Below are 13,496 nucleotides of genomic sequence, written 5' to 3'. Positions count from 1 at the left end.
TAGGGAGAAAATAGGGACCTGAGCTGCTACAGTGCAGCCCTGGGCACAAGGACTCTGCCCATCCCACTTCCAGCACCAGCATGGCTTGGACTGGTCTGCTGGGACTTGACAACCAGTGGCTAGGGGAGGTGGAGCCAAGTTGGGCTGTTTTCCAGTGCAGTTCCCAAGGGACTGGGATGGTTTGAGCACTGGGCCCCTGCTCTGCTTCTTCAGCCAGAAAAGGGCAGTGGAGAGCAGAGGTCTGACCTTGAGCTGGCATGGAATGATTGCTTGGCTGATCTACAGCGCAATTAAAAAGGAATTAAGGAGGGTATAATAATTCACACCCTTCAACGTGAGTTTGTGGAAACCTAACTTCAGGTAATTAATTTGATATCTTGATGGGATTAAAAGTACAGTTTGTGAAAAGTCATAGTGCTGATACAGAGAGTGTGAGAAGGATAGGGGCTTGGCATCTTATTCCTTTGGATCAGGGGACAAGAACAATGCCAATTCATTACTTTTTGCTTAAAAATCCTGTTAATGGACAGATTCCAACAGATGGTCATCCCTGGAGGGTCTGAGCTGGGCAGAGAGGGGGTCTGGGACCTGTTTTGCATCTCTGATTTAGAGGAAAGAATAATAATCCCTGACACAAATGGGCTGATGCCATGGAGGAGCTGGAAGGAACCAAGTACAGGAGTTGGAAAACTACAGTACAGCACATTCACTGGTGTAGCTTTCCCAAGAATAGAACCAGAATTTTTCCTTTCTCAGCTGAAAAAGCCACCTTCCACCTCAAACCAGCTTCTCTTGACCTGGCACACAGCAAGATTCCCCAATTCCTGCCCACAAAATGATCCAGACAGAGGCAGTGATGACACCCAAAGTGTCTTCTTTTCCAGGTACTCTAGGGAGCTGCTCTAACCATGCACCTCTTATGTTGTCTGCAAAATACTCCCCAACAGGCAAAGAGGGGTTAAATCTTCCTGCCTTGTGTTGTGGGAGTACTGTCTTCTTCTTTACAAGGAGGTGTTGTAGTGGCATCGATTCATCAGCTTCCTCAGCTTTTGCTTTTCTGTCAAGCAGTGATTTAATTCTCACCTCTATGCCAGGATTTACAGCTCCCAGCCTGGAGAGCTCATCAGGTCCCACCAGAACAGGCTTTTGCAAAGAGACTCAAATCCCAAGGGTTCACTTCAAAGGCAGAAATAGACATCCACACTCTACATCACAAGGCTCTCCCTGGCCAGATTTAATGATCATGTGCCTCCAAAGAGCATTTGAGGTGCTCTTAGGTGTCTGTCCATGCTCCCATCCCCTTGCTACCTGGCTAATGGGGCTGTTCCCATCCCCACTAATCATGAGAGAACCCAGTTCCTAGGTTGGCTTCCAGCAGGGTCACTCTTACCTGTACTGGATTGTCTCTGACGTGGTTGAAGCTCGGAGCTTCGTCATGAGGATTCGGACAATGTTGAATAGAAAGATGAAGTTGATCTGGGAGGAACATATGGTTAGTGTCTGCTCCCTCAGTATTTCCTCCCATTTCTTTTACAATGGGTGGGAAGGGGGAGCCAGGGGAAATGGGGATGTTTCCTCTTGAACCTGATCTATTGCCTTCCGTGCACCATGAGAGGATGTCTGCCTTTTGTAAAAACACTTGAACAATAAGATTTAGGAGTTTGGTCATGGGATCGGGGCAGCAGGGCATGCCAAAAGATTGCCAAGAAAGGACAAGTGCTAGAGGAATGGTTGGAGGTGAAAAAGCAAAGGGAGAGGAAGAATCTAAGGCTGTCATCACATCCAGTGTCTGCCTGGTCGCTCTCTTGGCTGCCAAATCGCTACTGAGGGAATGGGAAGGAGTCATTGGAGGTGAACACAATTGGCAGGAATTAGTAGTGGCCTGGCTACCTGATGGGGAAATGGGAAGCAGGATCAATTATTCCATCATGCTGGTGATTTTTACTCCCTTGAGTTTTCTCAGCATTGGGCAAGGATGAAGGAATAGTTTTGGAACTTTGGCTTTCCCCCTGCAAACACAGGGTTGGACCCCCAGCTTTTGACCTGCCACCTCTGCTCTTCTTTGTCCCTCCCCAAAAGGCAAAGCCCCATCCACATGACCCTTGGATCAAGCACACCTACTCAGCTGGGGACCAGGAACAGAGAGGTGCAATCAGGATCAGGGAATGGAGTCAAGGATCCCAGGCTTCTTCAAATGCTTGGCAAAGCATCCACCCACACCCAAACAGTTCCACGGCAGGGATGGAGGGACCTACTGATGCATGTTGGAGTCTGCTGATGGGACACCCCTGTCAGAGTGAGGTTTCCAGGCTCCTTGGCACCCCAAGCCCAAAATTGCTCAAGGGGCAGTCTGGGTGAGGGCCAGTGCTGCTGTGGGGCAGCAGAACCAGCCCCAGAAGAGTGAAGCTAAAGGAGGGGGAAATACCCTGTACAGGAGCAGCTGTGTCCCACCTGCACACAGAAGGACTATTTAGCATGCAAAAGGTCACTTTGCTCTTACCAGAAGCACCAGGATCATGGGGCCTTGGTAAATGTAGTCAGTATAAACACCTGCTCGCTTCCCAAACCAGCATCTGCAAGTCAAGGACAGTGGTGTCAGGGACAAGCCTGACATGGGAATAACTTGAATAGACTCCTGTCCTTGTACAGTCTCTGTAAGTCACTGTCTGTGAGGTGAAAGCACTAAAACTCAAACTGCTGCAGCCATTGTGAAATAGCTTCCCTGGGAACTCAGTAAAAGGAGGTGCGTGTGGGCTTGTAGGAGTGTTTATGGGTGCCATATAGATGTGGGAGCTGGTTATTGCAGGACAAGCAGGGACACCCTCCTCACAAAGGAGGGACTGTCCCCACTCTGTTCTGCATGGGGGCAGCCTCACCTCGTACCCTGTGGGCAGTTTTGGCACAACAATGTAAAAAAGATCTGAAGCCATTAGAGAGCATCCAAAGGAGGGACATGAAGATAGGGAGCAGTCTGGAGGGGCCACATGAGAAGCAACTGAGGATATTTGTAATTTTTAGCTGTGGCAGAGGTGACTGAGTTTAGACTTCATCAGGGGCTGCAGCTCCTCCGCAGGGGCAGCCCCCATCTCTGCTCCCTGTGACAGGGGCAAGACCCAAGGAAATGGCCTGAGGTTGTGTCACAGGGGAATTTGGGATGGATATGATGAAAAGTTCTCCCCCCAGAGGGTTCTTGGGCACTGAACAGTCTCCCCAAGAAATGGTTACAGCCCCGAGGTTACCAGAGCTCCAGGAGCTTCTGGGTAATGCTCTCAGGGATGCACAGGGTGGGATTGTTGGGGTGTCTGTGCAGAGCCAGGAGTTGGACTGGATGTTCCGTGTGGGTTCCTTCCAGCTCAGGTTATTCCATGATTCTCCATAACCTCACACACAAGTCCAGGTCAGCTCTGTCCTCAGCAAACCCTGCAGGAACTCACTCAGGTGCATCCCTGTCCTGGGAGCACCTTGTCAGGGTTGTTCAATCAGTGCCTGTGTGAGTAGCACAGTACTTCTGTAGCCAGGAGGGAAAACTACCTCTGGAAAACAGAACAAGCTGCCATTCATCTCAATGCGCTCCTTTCAACTTCCCACTCTGGGATGAACTCTCAGGTACCTGTTAAGACCTTCATCAGCAGGTACCTGTGAAAATGGCTCAGGTGAGGGTAATTTAGATCTCTGCTGGTTAAATCCCAGCTCCCTTTAGTAAACCTATTGTAGGAAATCTGGTTTAATCTCTTTTCCCCCTTAAAAATCACATTTGCCTTTTGAGGAGAAACAAGCAGGACAGGGCTTGTGCTGCAGAGAGCTGAGATGTGGGATAAAAGAAAGAATGGAAAAATATTATCCTTTTTTTCTTCCCTGACAGAATTCCTGACACAACTGATCCCTGAGGATTTGGGACAGAAAGAAGAATAGAGGGTAAGAACAATCATGCTCACTTCTCATTGTCGTAGTAGAGCTTCCCAATGGCCCAGGCAACGATGATGGGAAAGGGGATACCTGCAGGGGAACACACAGGTGAGTCTCAGAAGTGCAAGGCTGCCACAAAACCACACCGTAACAGAGGATTTCTCACACACAAACCACCCAGTGAGATGAGGTGTCCATGCAAATCCCATCCTCCTGCTCCTTTTTGCAGCTCTTTGTGTGCAAGAAGAACTGGAGCAGAGGCTGGAGGGGGCATCACCCATCACTAAACCCTGGGTACTGCTAGGTGAGGGGAAACCTGGCACTCACACCAGCCGATGCAGATGAACATCCATTTGCGGAGCTTGTCCGTGGAGTATGTGAGCACGATGGCTGTGTGCAGGTAGCAACCCTCACCAAACATCCAGAAAAAGTTGGTGACATGGAAGTAATTGTAGGCAGCAGTGACCAAGCGGCACCAAACCTGTCAGGAGATGTGGAGCCTGTCGAGCTCTGTCACAGTGGTGCAAGCAATGCACGGAGCAGCACAGAGCCCGGCAGAGCAAGCAAATCCGTGTTTCTCATACAGACAACCAGCCACCAGCCAGCCCTATTTGTTCTCTGAAGTTGCTTTTGTAGCCACATCCTAGTGACTTCAAACTGAAAGAGAGTAGGTTTAGGGAAAACATTCTTCCCTGGCAAGGTGGTGAAGCCCTGGAACAGGTTGCCCAGAGCTGTGGCTGCTCCATGCCTGGAGTGTCCAAGGCCAGGTTGGATGGGGCTTGGAGCAACCTGGGATAGTGAAGACATCCCATGGAAGGGGGGTTGGAACTAAATGATCCTTAAGGTCCCTTCAGACCCAAACTACTTTGCGTTTCTGTGATCCTCAGGGTCCTCACACCCCCCAGCTGCTCAGGACTGGGCTCAGCCTGGAAGAGGTGCACCTACCACATTGCTCTCGTGCACCTCTGGGTTCATGGTGAGCTGGACCACGAACCATGTGGCATTGCGTAGGATGAAGGCTGTGATCAGGTTCCAGTGGATGATGTTTCTCAGGCACCGGATGCTCCTGGAGAGGGGTGGAACAAGGCACCATCAGAGGAGGGGGACTGGGCACAGTGCTGTGTGTAGAGCTGAGTGTCTCTGTTGGGACCACAAGGGTGACCTGCTTGGACCATGCCCTGGGTGAGGTGGGCACCAACAAGGTGGAAGGCACCAAGGAGGACCCTCTGCCTCCATAACTAGGTGCTTTAAAAAAGCAGCAAAAGAAAGACAACCCTGAGATAGGCAGGATCCCTCCAGCCTGGAGGGCAGTGGCTGTGGCAGAGTAGATGGCAAAGCACAGGAGCTGGATCCATCCCTGCCTGAGATGACCTTGCAGGAACACGGCAGCAGGTTTGTCACTCACCGCAGGCGCATGAAGAGGACAAAGGCCACGAGGAGGGCCCCCAGCGAAACACAGTGGCCCAGGTAGTTGATGATGACAGCGATGTGGTAATGCAGCTTGCTCTTCTTCTGGGAGTAGGGGAGATGGGCAGAGAGTCAACAGCAGCCCTGGTACTAACCCAAACCCACCTCCTCCACCACATCACCTTTGGCAGCTGCACTTCAAATTCTGGGCCCCTTTTCAGGAAGCCATTTGAGCTCACCCTGGGACAGGACAGTGGGAATGGAAGGAGATGGGGATAATGTGGGAAGGAGAGGCACCAGCCTGGTTTCACATCTCACTTGTACCAGAGCAGCTCACAGCTGGGACATCCTAAATGCTTTTCTGGGGAAACCCTGCTGGAACTCAGTTGAGCTCACTAGAATCTTATATTTCAGTTCATTTCCCATTGCCCTGGGGGCAACTGAGAGGCTAGAATGAATTTGGGCAGAGGAAAGTGTGAAAGATAATTGAATTAATTGATCACTCCTGCTGTTAGGCACTCATCTAATCGGTAAATAAGCAATTAAGTGAGTGAAAAAAACATTCCTGGCAAGAGATATCAGCATCTTAAATACCAGAGTTGATATCAACCACAAATTAAAAACTCGTATCACTTCTCCTCTGCTTCAAGGGGTGGCTTGACTTACTCGGGGACTTGATCCCCATTCTTTTATCTCTTTCAGCTTCCTAAATATATTTTTTATTTCACTGCCATCAGGGAAGGACAGGGTTTTCATTGAGTGCTGTGTGAGAAGGGAGCTGTAAGAAAGTGACAGGGCTGATATGTACCCAGAGGCCCTGGGGACCTCACCTTGGCAATCCTCTTGGATTTTTAATGGGGATGGAAATAGGCATGGCTTTATTTCTGATGGGGAATAAAAATACAGATCAAGAAGGAGTCATAATTGCCATGTGCAACTTTATCACTGGAATGCTCCTGCATGCTCAGCCCTCAGCTGCCATGGGCCATTCCTGGCCTGGATGCTGTTGCCTTTCAAAACTCCATCATCTGTCTCTCGGCCTCCTGCCAGGAGCGTAGGGACTCTCAAGCTCCTACCTCTTCACTGAGGATCTCCTGGCACTGGGAGTAGTTGACACGTGCTGCCCAGCTCCCGTTCGCGAGGCATTCTCTGTACCCATTATCTGAAAGAGAGAATGCCCATCCAAGAGTTAACAGAGCATGACGATAAGCACAAGCATGTGACCTAATGTCACTAATCAGGCCATGTCTGGCATCAGGCCAGGCCTGGCATCTTCTGCTTTGAAGGCAGCTCAGTTACTGCCTTGGTCAAAACTGCAGAACCAAAATCCTATTGGAATATTGGAATATTTCAGACCCACTCAAGAATTTTGGGTCTTCAACAGCTCTGCCCTTGGCACTGGGGGACACCAACACCTCCTCACCACCCACAGGGATGCAGCAGAAGCAGCACCAGTTGACTCTTCTTCCCTTTCATTCTGCTGTTTGCTTGGGTGATCATGTGCTAGCCCAGGCTCTCTGCTGAGACTGCAGCATGAAGTTTCACTTCGCTCTCTGAATTAGGAGCTTTTTTGCCTCCCAGCAAGGACAGTAGGTGTCAAGATTGATTGGGGAGGAATGGCCCAGGCACCCCAGAGAGTCTTGTCATTGGTGTCAGCAGTGGGGCAATGCCAGCACTGGGGTGAGACTGGGCTTCCATTAACAGGAAGCTGTGAGCCTCGTCAGAGTGATGGGGTGGGAAAGGGCTCAGAGACAGGCTCAAGTTGTGATTAATACAGAGAGCACCACAAAGCAGGAGCTGTGTGTCTGTGCCATCCTCCATGGCTGCAAGAATGTGCAGGATGGAAAAATCTATGTTTTTTTTTTTTGTGAGAAGCAAGGTATTTCTTTCATCAAAAGTAGCACTTGGGTGGTCAGAAACACAACCTTATGCTAGCAATGAGTTTGGGAACTTTTCATATTGCTACATCCTCTACTGCCAGCATGTCACTGGCAGGGACAGTGCAACCACCTGTGCCAGGAGAGGACAACATCCAAAGTCCCCCAGTCTTTGCTCAGCTGGGGTCTTCAGACCCCTGTACCACCTCCAAGGGCAGGGCAGGATTACTCCTCTGCCTGTGTCCCCAAGATGGGGACATCAGCCCTCTCCTCCTCCCAGGAGGACCTGCTTATAAAGCTGCTTCTCTGAAACGACCCTCCCTGAAATCTGGGGCCTTTATGGTTGATGAGCTTTGTTCCCAGAGGTGTATTGTCCCTTGTGTCCCAGAACCCTTGCCCGCTGTGTCCCCAGCAGTGCTGCCCCTCTTACTGGTGGTGTTGTACCGCACACCATAGAAGTACTCGGGGCAGGGCCGAGCCACCAGCTGCCCCACTGCGCTCCGGGGCCAGCATGTGCCGATCAGGTCCACCGAGGCGTTGCACTGGGGACCTGCAAGGACAAAGTGCACAGGGTTAGCAGAGGTGTGTGGGCCACCATGGGCCACTTCCAGGCTGTTGGAAGGTCAGGATTTGTGTGGAGAGCTGGGGCTGCTGCACCAGCTGATGGGTCACCACAAGCTCAGCCCCCAGAAAACCCTCGTGGCAGACACAAAATGGGGGCTGTGAAAGACTTGCAAGGGCTGCTTGAATCATCACGGCCATGACTTGTAGCAGTGGGAACAAAGCAACACAGACCCCTTTATGCATCCAAATGAGATTGCCTTATTGTAAAATCGGCCCCTTTTTATACCTTTAATTTCAACCTGACATAACTGAAACCAAACTGAGACCTAACAGAATTTAACAGAAAGAAGGCACCCACTGGCTGGCTCAGCTACCATGCTTCTGTCCATGCATCCTACCATCCAATCAGCCTCCTGCTCATACACTGTCCACGGGTGTTGCATTGTGTTATGGAGTTTGTTCAGTTGGTTAAGCGGTTTAATTCCGCACCCCCATGTAAGTGGTCCTGCCCTCCCTTGCCAATCCTCCTTTCCCTCCTCCCCTGAAATGTAGCCCTTCTGAGGACCCGCCCTGAGCCCGTCCATCACTCGGCAGCCCTTCCTTTCTTTCTGAAAGGTTCCATGCGGGACGTCGAGAGATAGGCCAGACATTCAGGTCTCCTCCTACCCTCTTTCCCCATTGGTGTTCCCTCATGTATGTTACCCTGATTTCCACAATCCTGTTTGGTCTCATTGGCTCACGTAGGGCCATCCCCTGGTTACCACTCACTGTTAAAAGCCTGTGTGAGAGGCTGCACGCTGCTCTTGTAGACTGTTTACCCTTCAACCCAGGTAGCTCTTCTGAGCTGCCAAATAAAGTTGGATTACAAACCCCTGCAGGAGATGACTCCTTGCCTTTGTCATCATTGCCAAGGTCTCCCTGGGGCTCAGGAATTCCGAACCCAAAGCCACTGTCCTTACCTCCTGAGGTTTGGGAAGGTGGCCAGTGCTGACCTCGGTGTCCAGCTGAGCCTGACAAGCATTTCCAGGACAGACACCGTGGCACACGGGTTCCTCCAGCAATCACCACCTCACTTCCAGCTGTCACTCAGCTGCCTCTCCCCTCACTCATGGCTGCCTCTCACCCCTCAGCCAGCTTCCAACCATGCAGCCTGCAGCTGTGCCTTTCCCACAGGGCCTTCCGGTGAGCATAAGCCTTAGCAACTTTCATAATTATGACCTCATATCCTGCAATGACTCTTACTCTGGTCATGTCTAAACTACTGGCTAAGCCCAGTTCTGGCACAAACTTAGTTTTACACCTGGTTTCTAAGTCCCTGGCTCTGGTTTCCCAGCCCTGCTCCTTCCTTCAGCCATGATGTTGGCATCCAGCCCCACAACAGGCAATAAGTCAGACTTGCTCTTCCTCAGTGCTGTGTCCAGTCTGGTTCTAAGCCTCTCCAAGCATCTCACACCTCCTGGCTGCAAAATCTCCTTCCCAGCCATTCATGTTGGTCTCTTCCAGTCTTTCCTGGGTAGAAAACTCCAAAACTACAATTTCAGATTTCAAGGATTTGTAGGCTTTTCCCAGCTACACAAGTGTACTAATGTAGGCATTAGGTAGGCCACATTGCAGGCTTTTTAATGTATAATTTGTGTATATTTAGAACAACATGTACTGTAGCTAAATGTGTCCCTGCTTCATCTCACAGTGAGGTCGGAAGCAAAATGACTACAATATCCATATACTACAATCTCAGATAAGCAGGAAATGGGTGAACAGGAAATGCTGGAAGAGGCAGAGTTCAGTCCAAAACACTCCTTGGTACTGGAGATGTTTGTGCTGCTGGCACAGAGACAGAAATTGCCATTTCCTAATACAAAACACCCCAATTCACAGCTCCTTGGGCGTGAGAACACAGCGTTTCCCCTCCCCCTGGATTTGTGATTGTTATTTGAATGCCTTTCCCAAAAATTCCTATGGATGGAGCTGGATAAAGAGTGACCAGAGGAAAAAAAGCAAAATACTATTGATTATGATGATGAAGGTTTTTATGGAGGAATATTAGTTTTCATCGATTATCTGAAAAAATTGGCTACTTGTTATTTTACAATGTTCTCAGAGAAAATTTTCAGCATTTTCAGTGTCTTCAAATATCTTAGCAAGGAAAAACAGCTTCCAAGCATGTAAGCTGGGGAAGCATCAGAGCATAGTGAGTGTTACCTTCTGCCTCCCATAGCTTGTAGGAAGAAATTAATTTTAACAATGACCTTTGTTTTTAGCTTTGGTAATGTGTAGGGTTGCTGTGGCAACCTTCCCTTTAAGTTGTGTTTTAAGTCTGTATTTTGCAGGAAAGAAGGTGCCTTTTATCACATGTGTGTCTGTGCTTTTCTGCATCCATTTGAATTTACTGAGCTCCTTTGTTGTTTTGACCCAAATTTGACAGAGAAATAGAGGGTCACAGTTAAAAATTTTATGATAACATTCATCCTTGTAAGGAAAAAACAACCAGTAATTACTTGAACTACGGACAAAGTTAAATTGCAAGTGCTCTCCCTGTTAGCCGCTGAGGTGAGAAGCTGCATGAATGTCTGGGACAGGAAAAGCTTCACTTGGAATAATGCAGCACAGGAAAATGGAGCTTACACAGTACTAATGTCCCTGGCTGCTCTGCAGCTATCACAGCCTCTTACGGGGACTGGTAGGGCTGGGCACAAACTCCATTTTCTTTGCATACTCTTTTGCCTCAGTTCCCCTCCTGCATTTCAGGGTTTGTTTTGGGGGACGGACAGACATTGCTCAGGGAGGACAAATAGGAAGAGTGAGTAATTAAAAGTCAGCAGGGCCAGAGAGCGACAATGATGATACTCTCCACCAGTAAAACAAACCCACAGCAATGCCGTTAATAATCAACCCAAGAGAGATTAGTGGAAATGGTGTAGCCAGACAGAGGTACATCATTCTGTGATGTGTCTGCTTGAGGCTGGATTTAATATCTCCACCTTTCTCCAGGGCACTTGGTGGGATGCTGTTTGGCACTCCCGTTAGAGCATGACAGGATCCCACCAGATGCCAAACCCAGTGGGTCCCACCAGTCCCACCACAGAGAGGGTGCACTGGTATCACCAGGAGAAGCTAGAGAGTTCTTATAAAATAGGGAATGCTGGACAGGACAAACGCAGATCAAGCCAATATGGTTAATGCTATGTTCTCCGTTTATTGTTTATAAGATGGCAGTTTATATACACTTCAATATATTTTACAAATTGTGAACACACTATCATTGGCCAGCAAACATTGTTTGTCTTTGTCTTAAGGTGGCTAAAGTTTCACACTGCAGACCTATACTAATTCACACCCAGAAAGCCCATTACTTTGTGATCACACCTTAACATAATTTCTAACTGCGCCACAGGCTAATTCCTAACTGCGTCATAAATTTCAAAGGCCTCGCTGAGGCCCATATCTGAGGCCTTAGGCTGAGGGTTGCTCAACCTTCACTCTAAATATAAATCATGTCCTCTCTCTCTGAGAAATCTTGCTACAACCAGGAGCTCAGCCCTCGTTGTCCTATGGGTTGGGTTGATGCTGCGGGGTGACATTGGGGTCTGGGGCTTCCATCAGATGAGGAGACACTCAGCCAGGCTGTCGGATGCTCCTGGACCTCTCCCTGGGCTTCACCCCTGTGCTGCCACTGGCAGCATTTGGAACTCTGTCTCACCAGGTTTTCATCTAGTCAGTGGCCATAATATTTCTCCCAGGCTCACACTGAGAAAGGCTTAATGAAGAAAAACTGCAGAAAGCAGATGCTGCTCTTTTTGCTCTCTCCAGCATACAGAAAAGAGAAAAATCCCTCCTGATGGGGAAGTGATAAGTAAAGCAGTGAAGACAAAGAGTGCCACGAGGACTGCAAAATCCCTTTTGCCTAGCACAACTCCCTGCTCTAGCTCCCCCTTGAGTGGCTCCAAGCATTCAGAGCACTGTTTAGCATGGAAATGATATGTATCAATACTAAATGCTTCCCTGCCTGCTCCATGGCCCATCTGTGCTTGCAGGGGGACTAGTCTTCAGCTTCCGCACATGAGTGCTCCGGCTTCTCAGCTCCATTGGCAGCACGGGTTTGGTCTTTGCAGATCTACAGCATGGAAGGTCAGTGAATTTTCATACCTGCTCTCAATTCCCCTAATTTGGCTTCTGCCCACACAGAAACATGGTTGGAGCAGGAAGGAGCAGGTGCTACTTTGAGACAGGGAATGTGGCACAGGGGAGGTTGCTCCAATCCCTTTCCACCCTATTGCCTTTGAGTTGTGCTGCTCTGAAGCAATATAAAGCTTCTTCTGAAGAAAAAAAGCATCTGTCCAGGGACTTACACTGAGACAACTATATCACAATAACTGTCTCAGGATAACTGTAGCAATATTCCATCTGCTTCTAGAAAGCATTCTTCTCCAGTCTGTTCCCACTACTTGCAGAGACTTTCAAGATGTCTCTGAGCTAAAGCCACAGCGCCATGTGACACCTGGCAGGGTAAAGCTCCCCACTCCCAGATAATCTGCCAAAATATTTTGACCAAATGGAGGATGGAGCATATTTATCCTGGTCCAGCAGTAGCAGATGTGTGGCCACAGTGCTCTTGAGCTGGTGCCAGGAAGTCTGAAGTATTATCATACCATAAAGCCATTTCTGGGATGCTCTGAAGAGGACTAAAGCAAAGCATATAACTGTGCTGGTAAATGAATCCTGCTTTACACTGGGCAGGACTGTGCACCAGCACAATGTCCCAGTTTGCTGCTGTGCACAGACACAACTCTGAGGGCTGGAAGGGTGAAGCCTCTCTTCCCTTCTACAATGCAAAGGGGCCAGGAGAGATGATGGAAATTTGAACTACAGGCTCATTCCTGTGGCTGAGAGTGATGGGGTTATTTATCTACGGTGTCTCAAGAGCCTAACATCTGAAAGTTCTTAACTCATATCACTGTGCTGAGCTCTTCTTCAAGCATAATTATTTCTGTCCAGCCCTGATGTCCTCTGTGACCGCATTGCTGCTGCTGCCGAGGCATTATCAAGCCTCTGGTTCCCTGAGAGTGTCCCCTGTGTCTCTGCTGCAATATTTGCATTTGGCAATCAGGGCTTCATCTCCATATCTAATCAAAATAAAATTCACTGTGATGTCTGATACATCAACTGTGAAATTGCATAAAAACCTCTTTGTCCCTCCCAGGCAGCTCCACCAGATTGGTGAAGAAGAAAGACCCATATCACACCTTACTGCCCCAAAACAGGGTCCTTTTGGGAATGCTTTTACTTTCAGGTGCTGGGCTGCCAGGGAGGGGTGGCTGGGTCAAGCTGCAGAGTCACTCAGATGTTAAATGCTTGAGTAGCATCTTGGGGCATTGAGGGAAATGGCACTGGTAGACAATTTATATTAACATGGGGTAGAAATTGGGGTGGTGCAGCTATTTGCCTTCCCTCTGAGGAGGAGTCGATGCTCAGAATGGCTGGGAGCAGCTGTGGCTGCCTCAGAGTAGATCCTTGCTTACACTCTACCTCCAGCACTGCTTTCGGTGGCATGGGGGCTTCTATTTACCTCTGTAAGACTCCAGTCCTTAAAAACCCCCAGAAATCCTCCCAAGCACTCAAGTTTCATGATCCTTGGTGTAAAATAATTACCCAGGCAAATTAAGCATTATGATAGCTATGGGTCTTTGTAATTAATTTTTGACTTGTTGCTGTTCACTGTCACTGACTATCCCCTCGGGTCTT

The 13,496-nt window shown here is 49.0% G+C and overlaps 1 protein-coding gene across 2 annotated transcripts in view; it reads right to left on the bottom strand.

Moving 5' to 3' along the window:
• CRHR1 (corticotropin releasing hormone receptor 1) overlaps positions 1 to 13,496 on the bottom strand; it is a 30,529-nt gene that overhangs the window by 3,977 nt on the left and 13,056 nt on the right. The window contains exons 3-10 of one of the 2 annotated variants that reach the window (XM_021542298.4): positions 7,621 to 7,740; positions 6,390 to 6,475; positions 5,312 to 5,418; positions 4,852 to 4,972; positions 4,234 to 4,387; positions 3,936 to 3,996; positions 2,501 to 2,573; positions 1,391 to 1,476 (exon numbers count right to left, since the gene is read on the bottom strand). In XM_021542298.4, coding sequence (XP_021397973.1) covers positions 1,391 to 1,476; positions 2,501 to 2,573; positions 3,936 to 3,996; positions 4,234 to 4,387; positions 4,852 to 4,972; positions 5,312 to 5,418; positions 6,390 to 6,475; positions 7,621 to 7,740 — 808 coding nt within the window. The remainder of the gene's footprint in view (positions 1 to 1,390; positions 1,477 to 2,500; positions 2,574 to 3,935; positions 3,997 to 4,233; positions 4,388 to 4,851; positions 4,973 to 5,311; positions 5,419 to 6,389; positions 6,476 to 7,620; positions 7,741 to 13,496) is intronic. The other variant, XM_085562151.1, reaches the window with a different exon arrangement.

The sequence above is a fragment of the Lonchura striata genome, chromosome 27 (genome assembly GCF_050655825.1).
Source record: "Lonchura striata isolate lonStrDom1 chromosome 27, ASM5065582v1, whole genome shotgun sequence".
NCBI lineage: Eukaryota > Metazoa > Chordata > Aves > Passeriformes > Estrildidae > Lonchura > Lonchura striata.
This window is presented reverse-complemented; position numbering and strand designations above follow the sequence as displayed.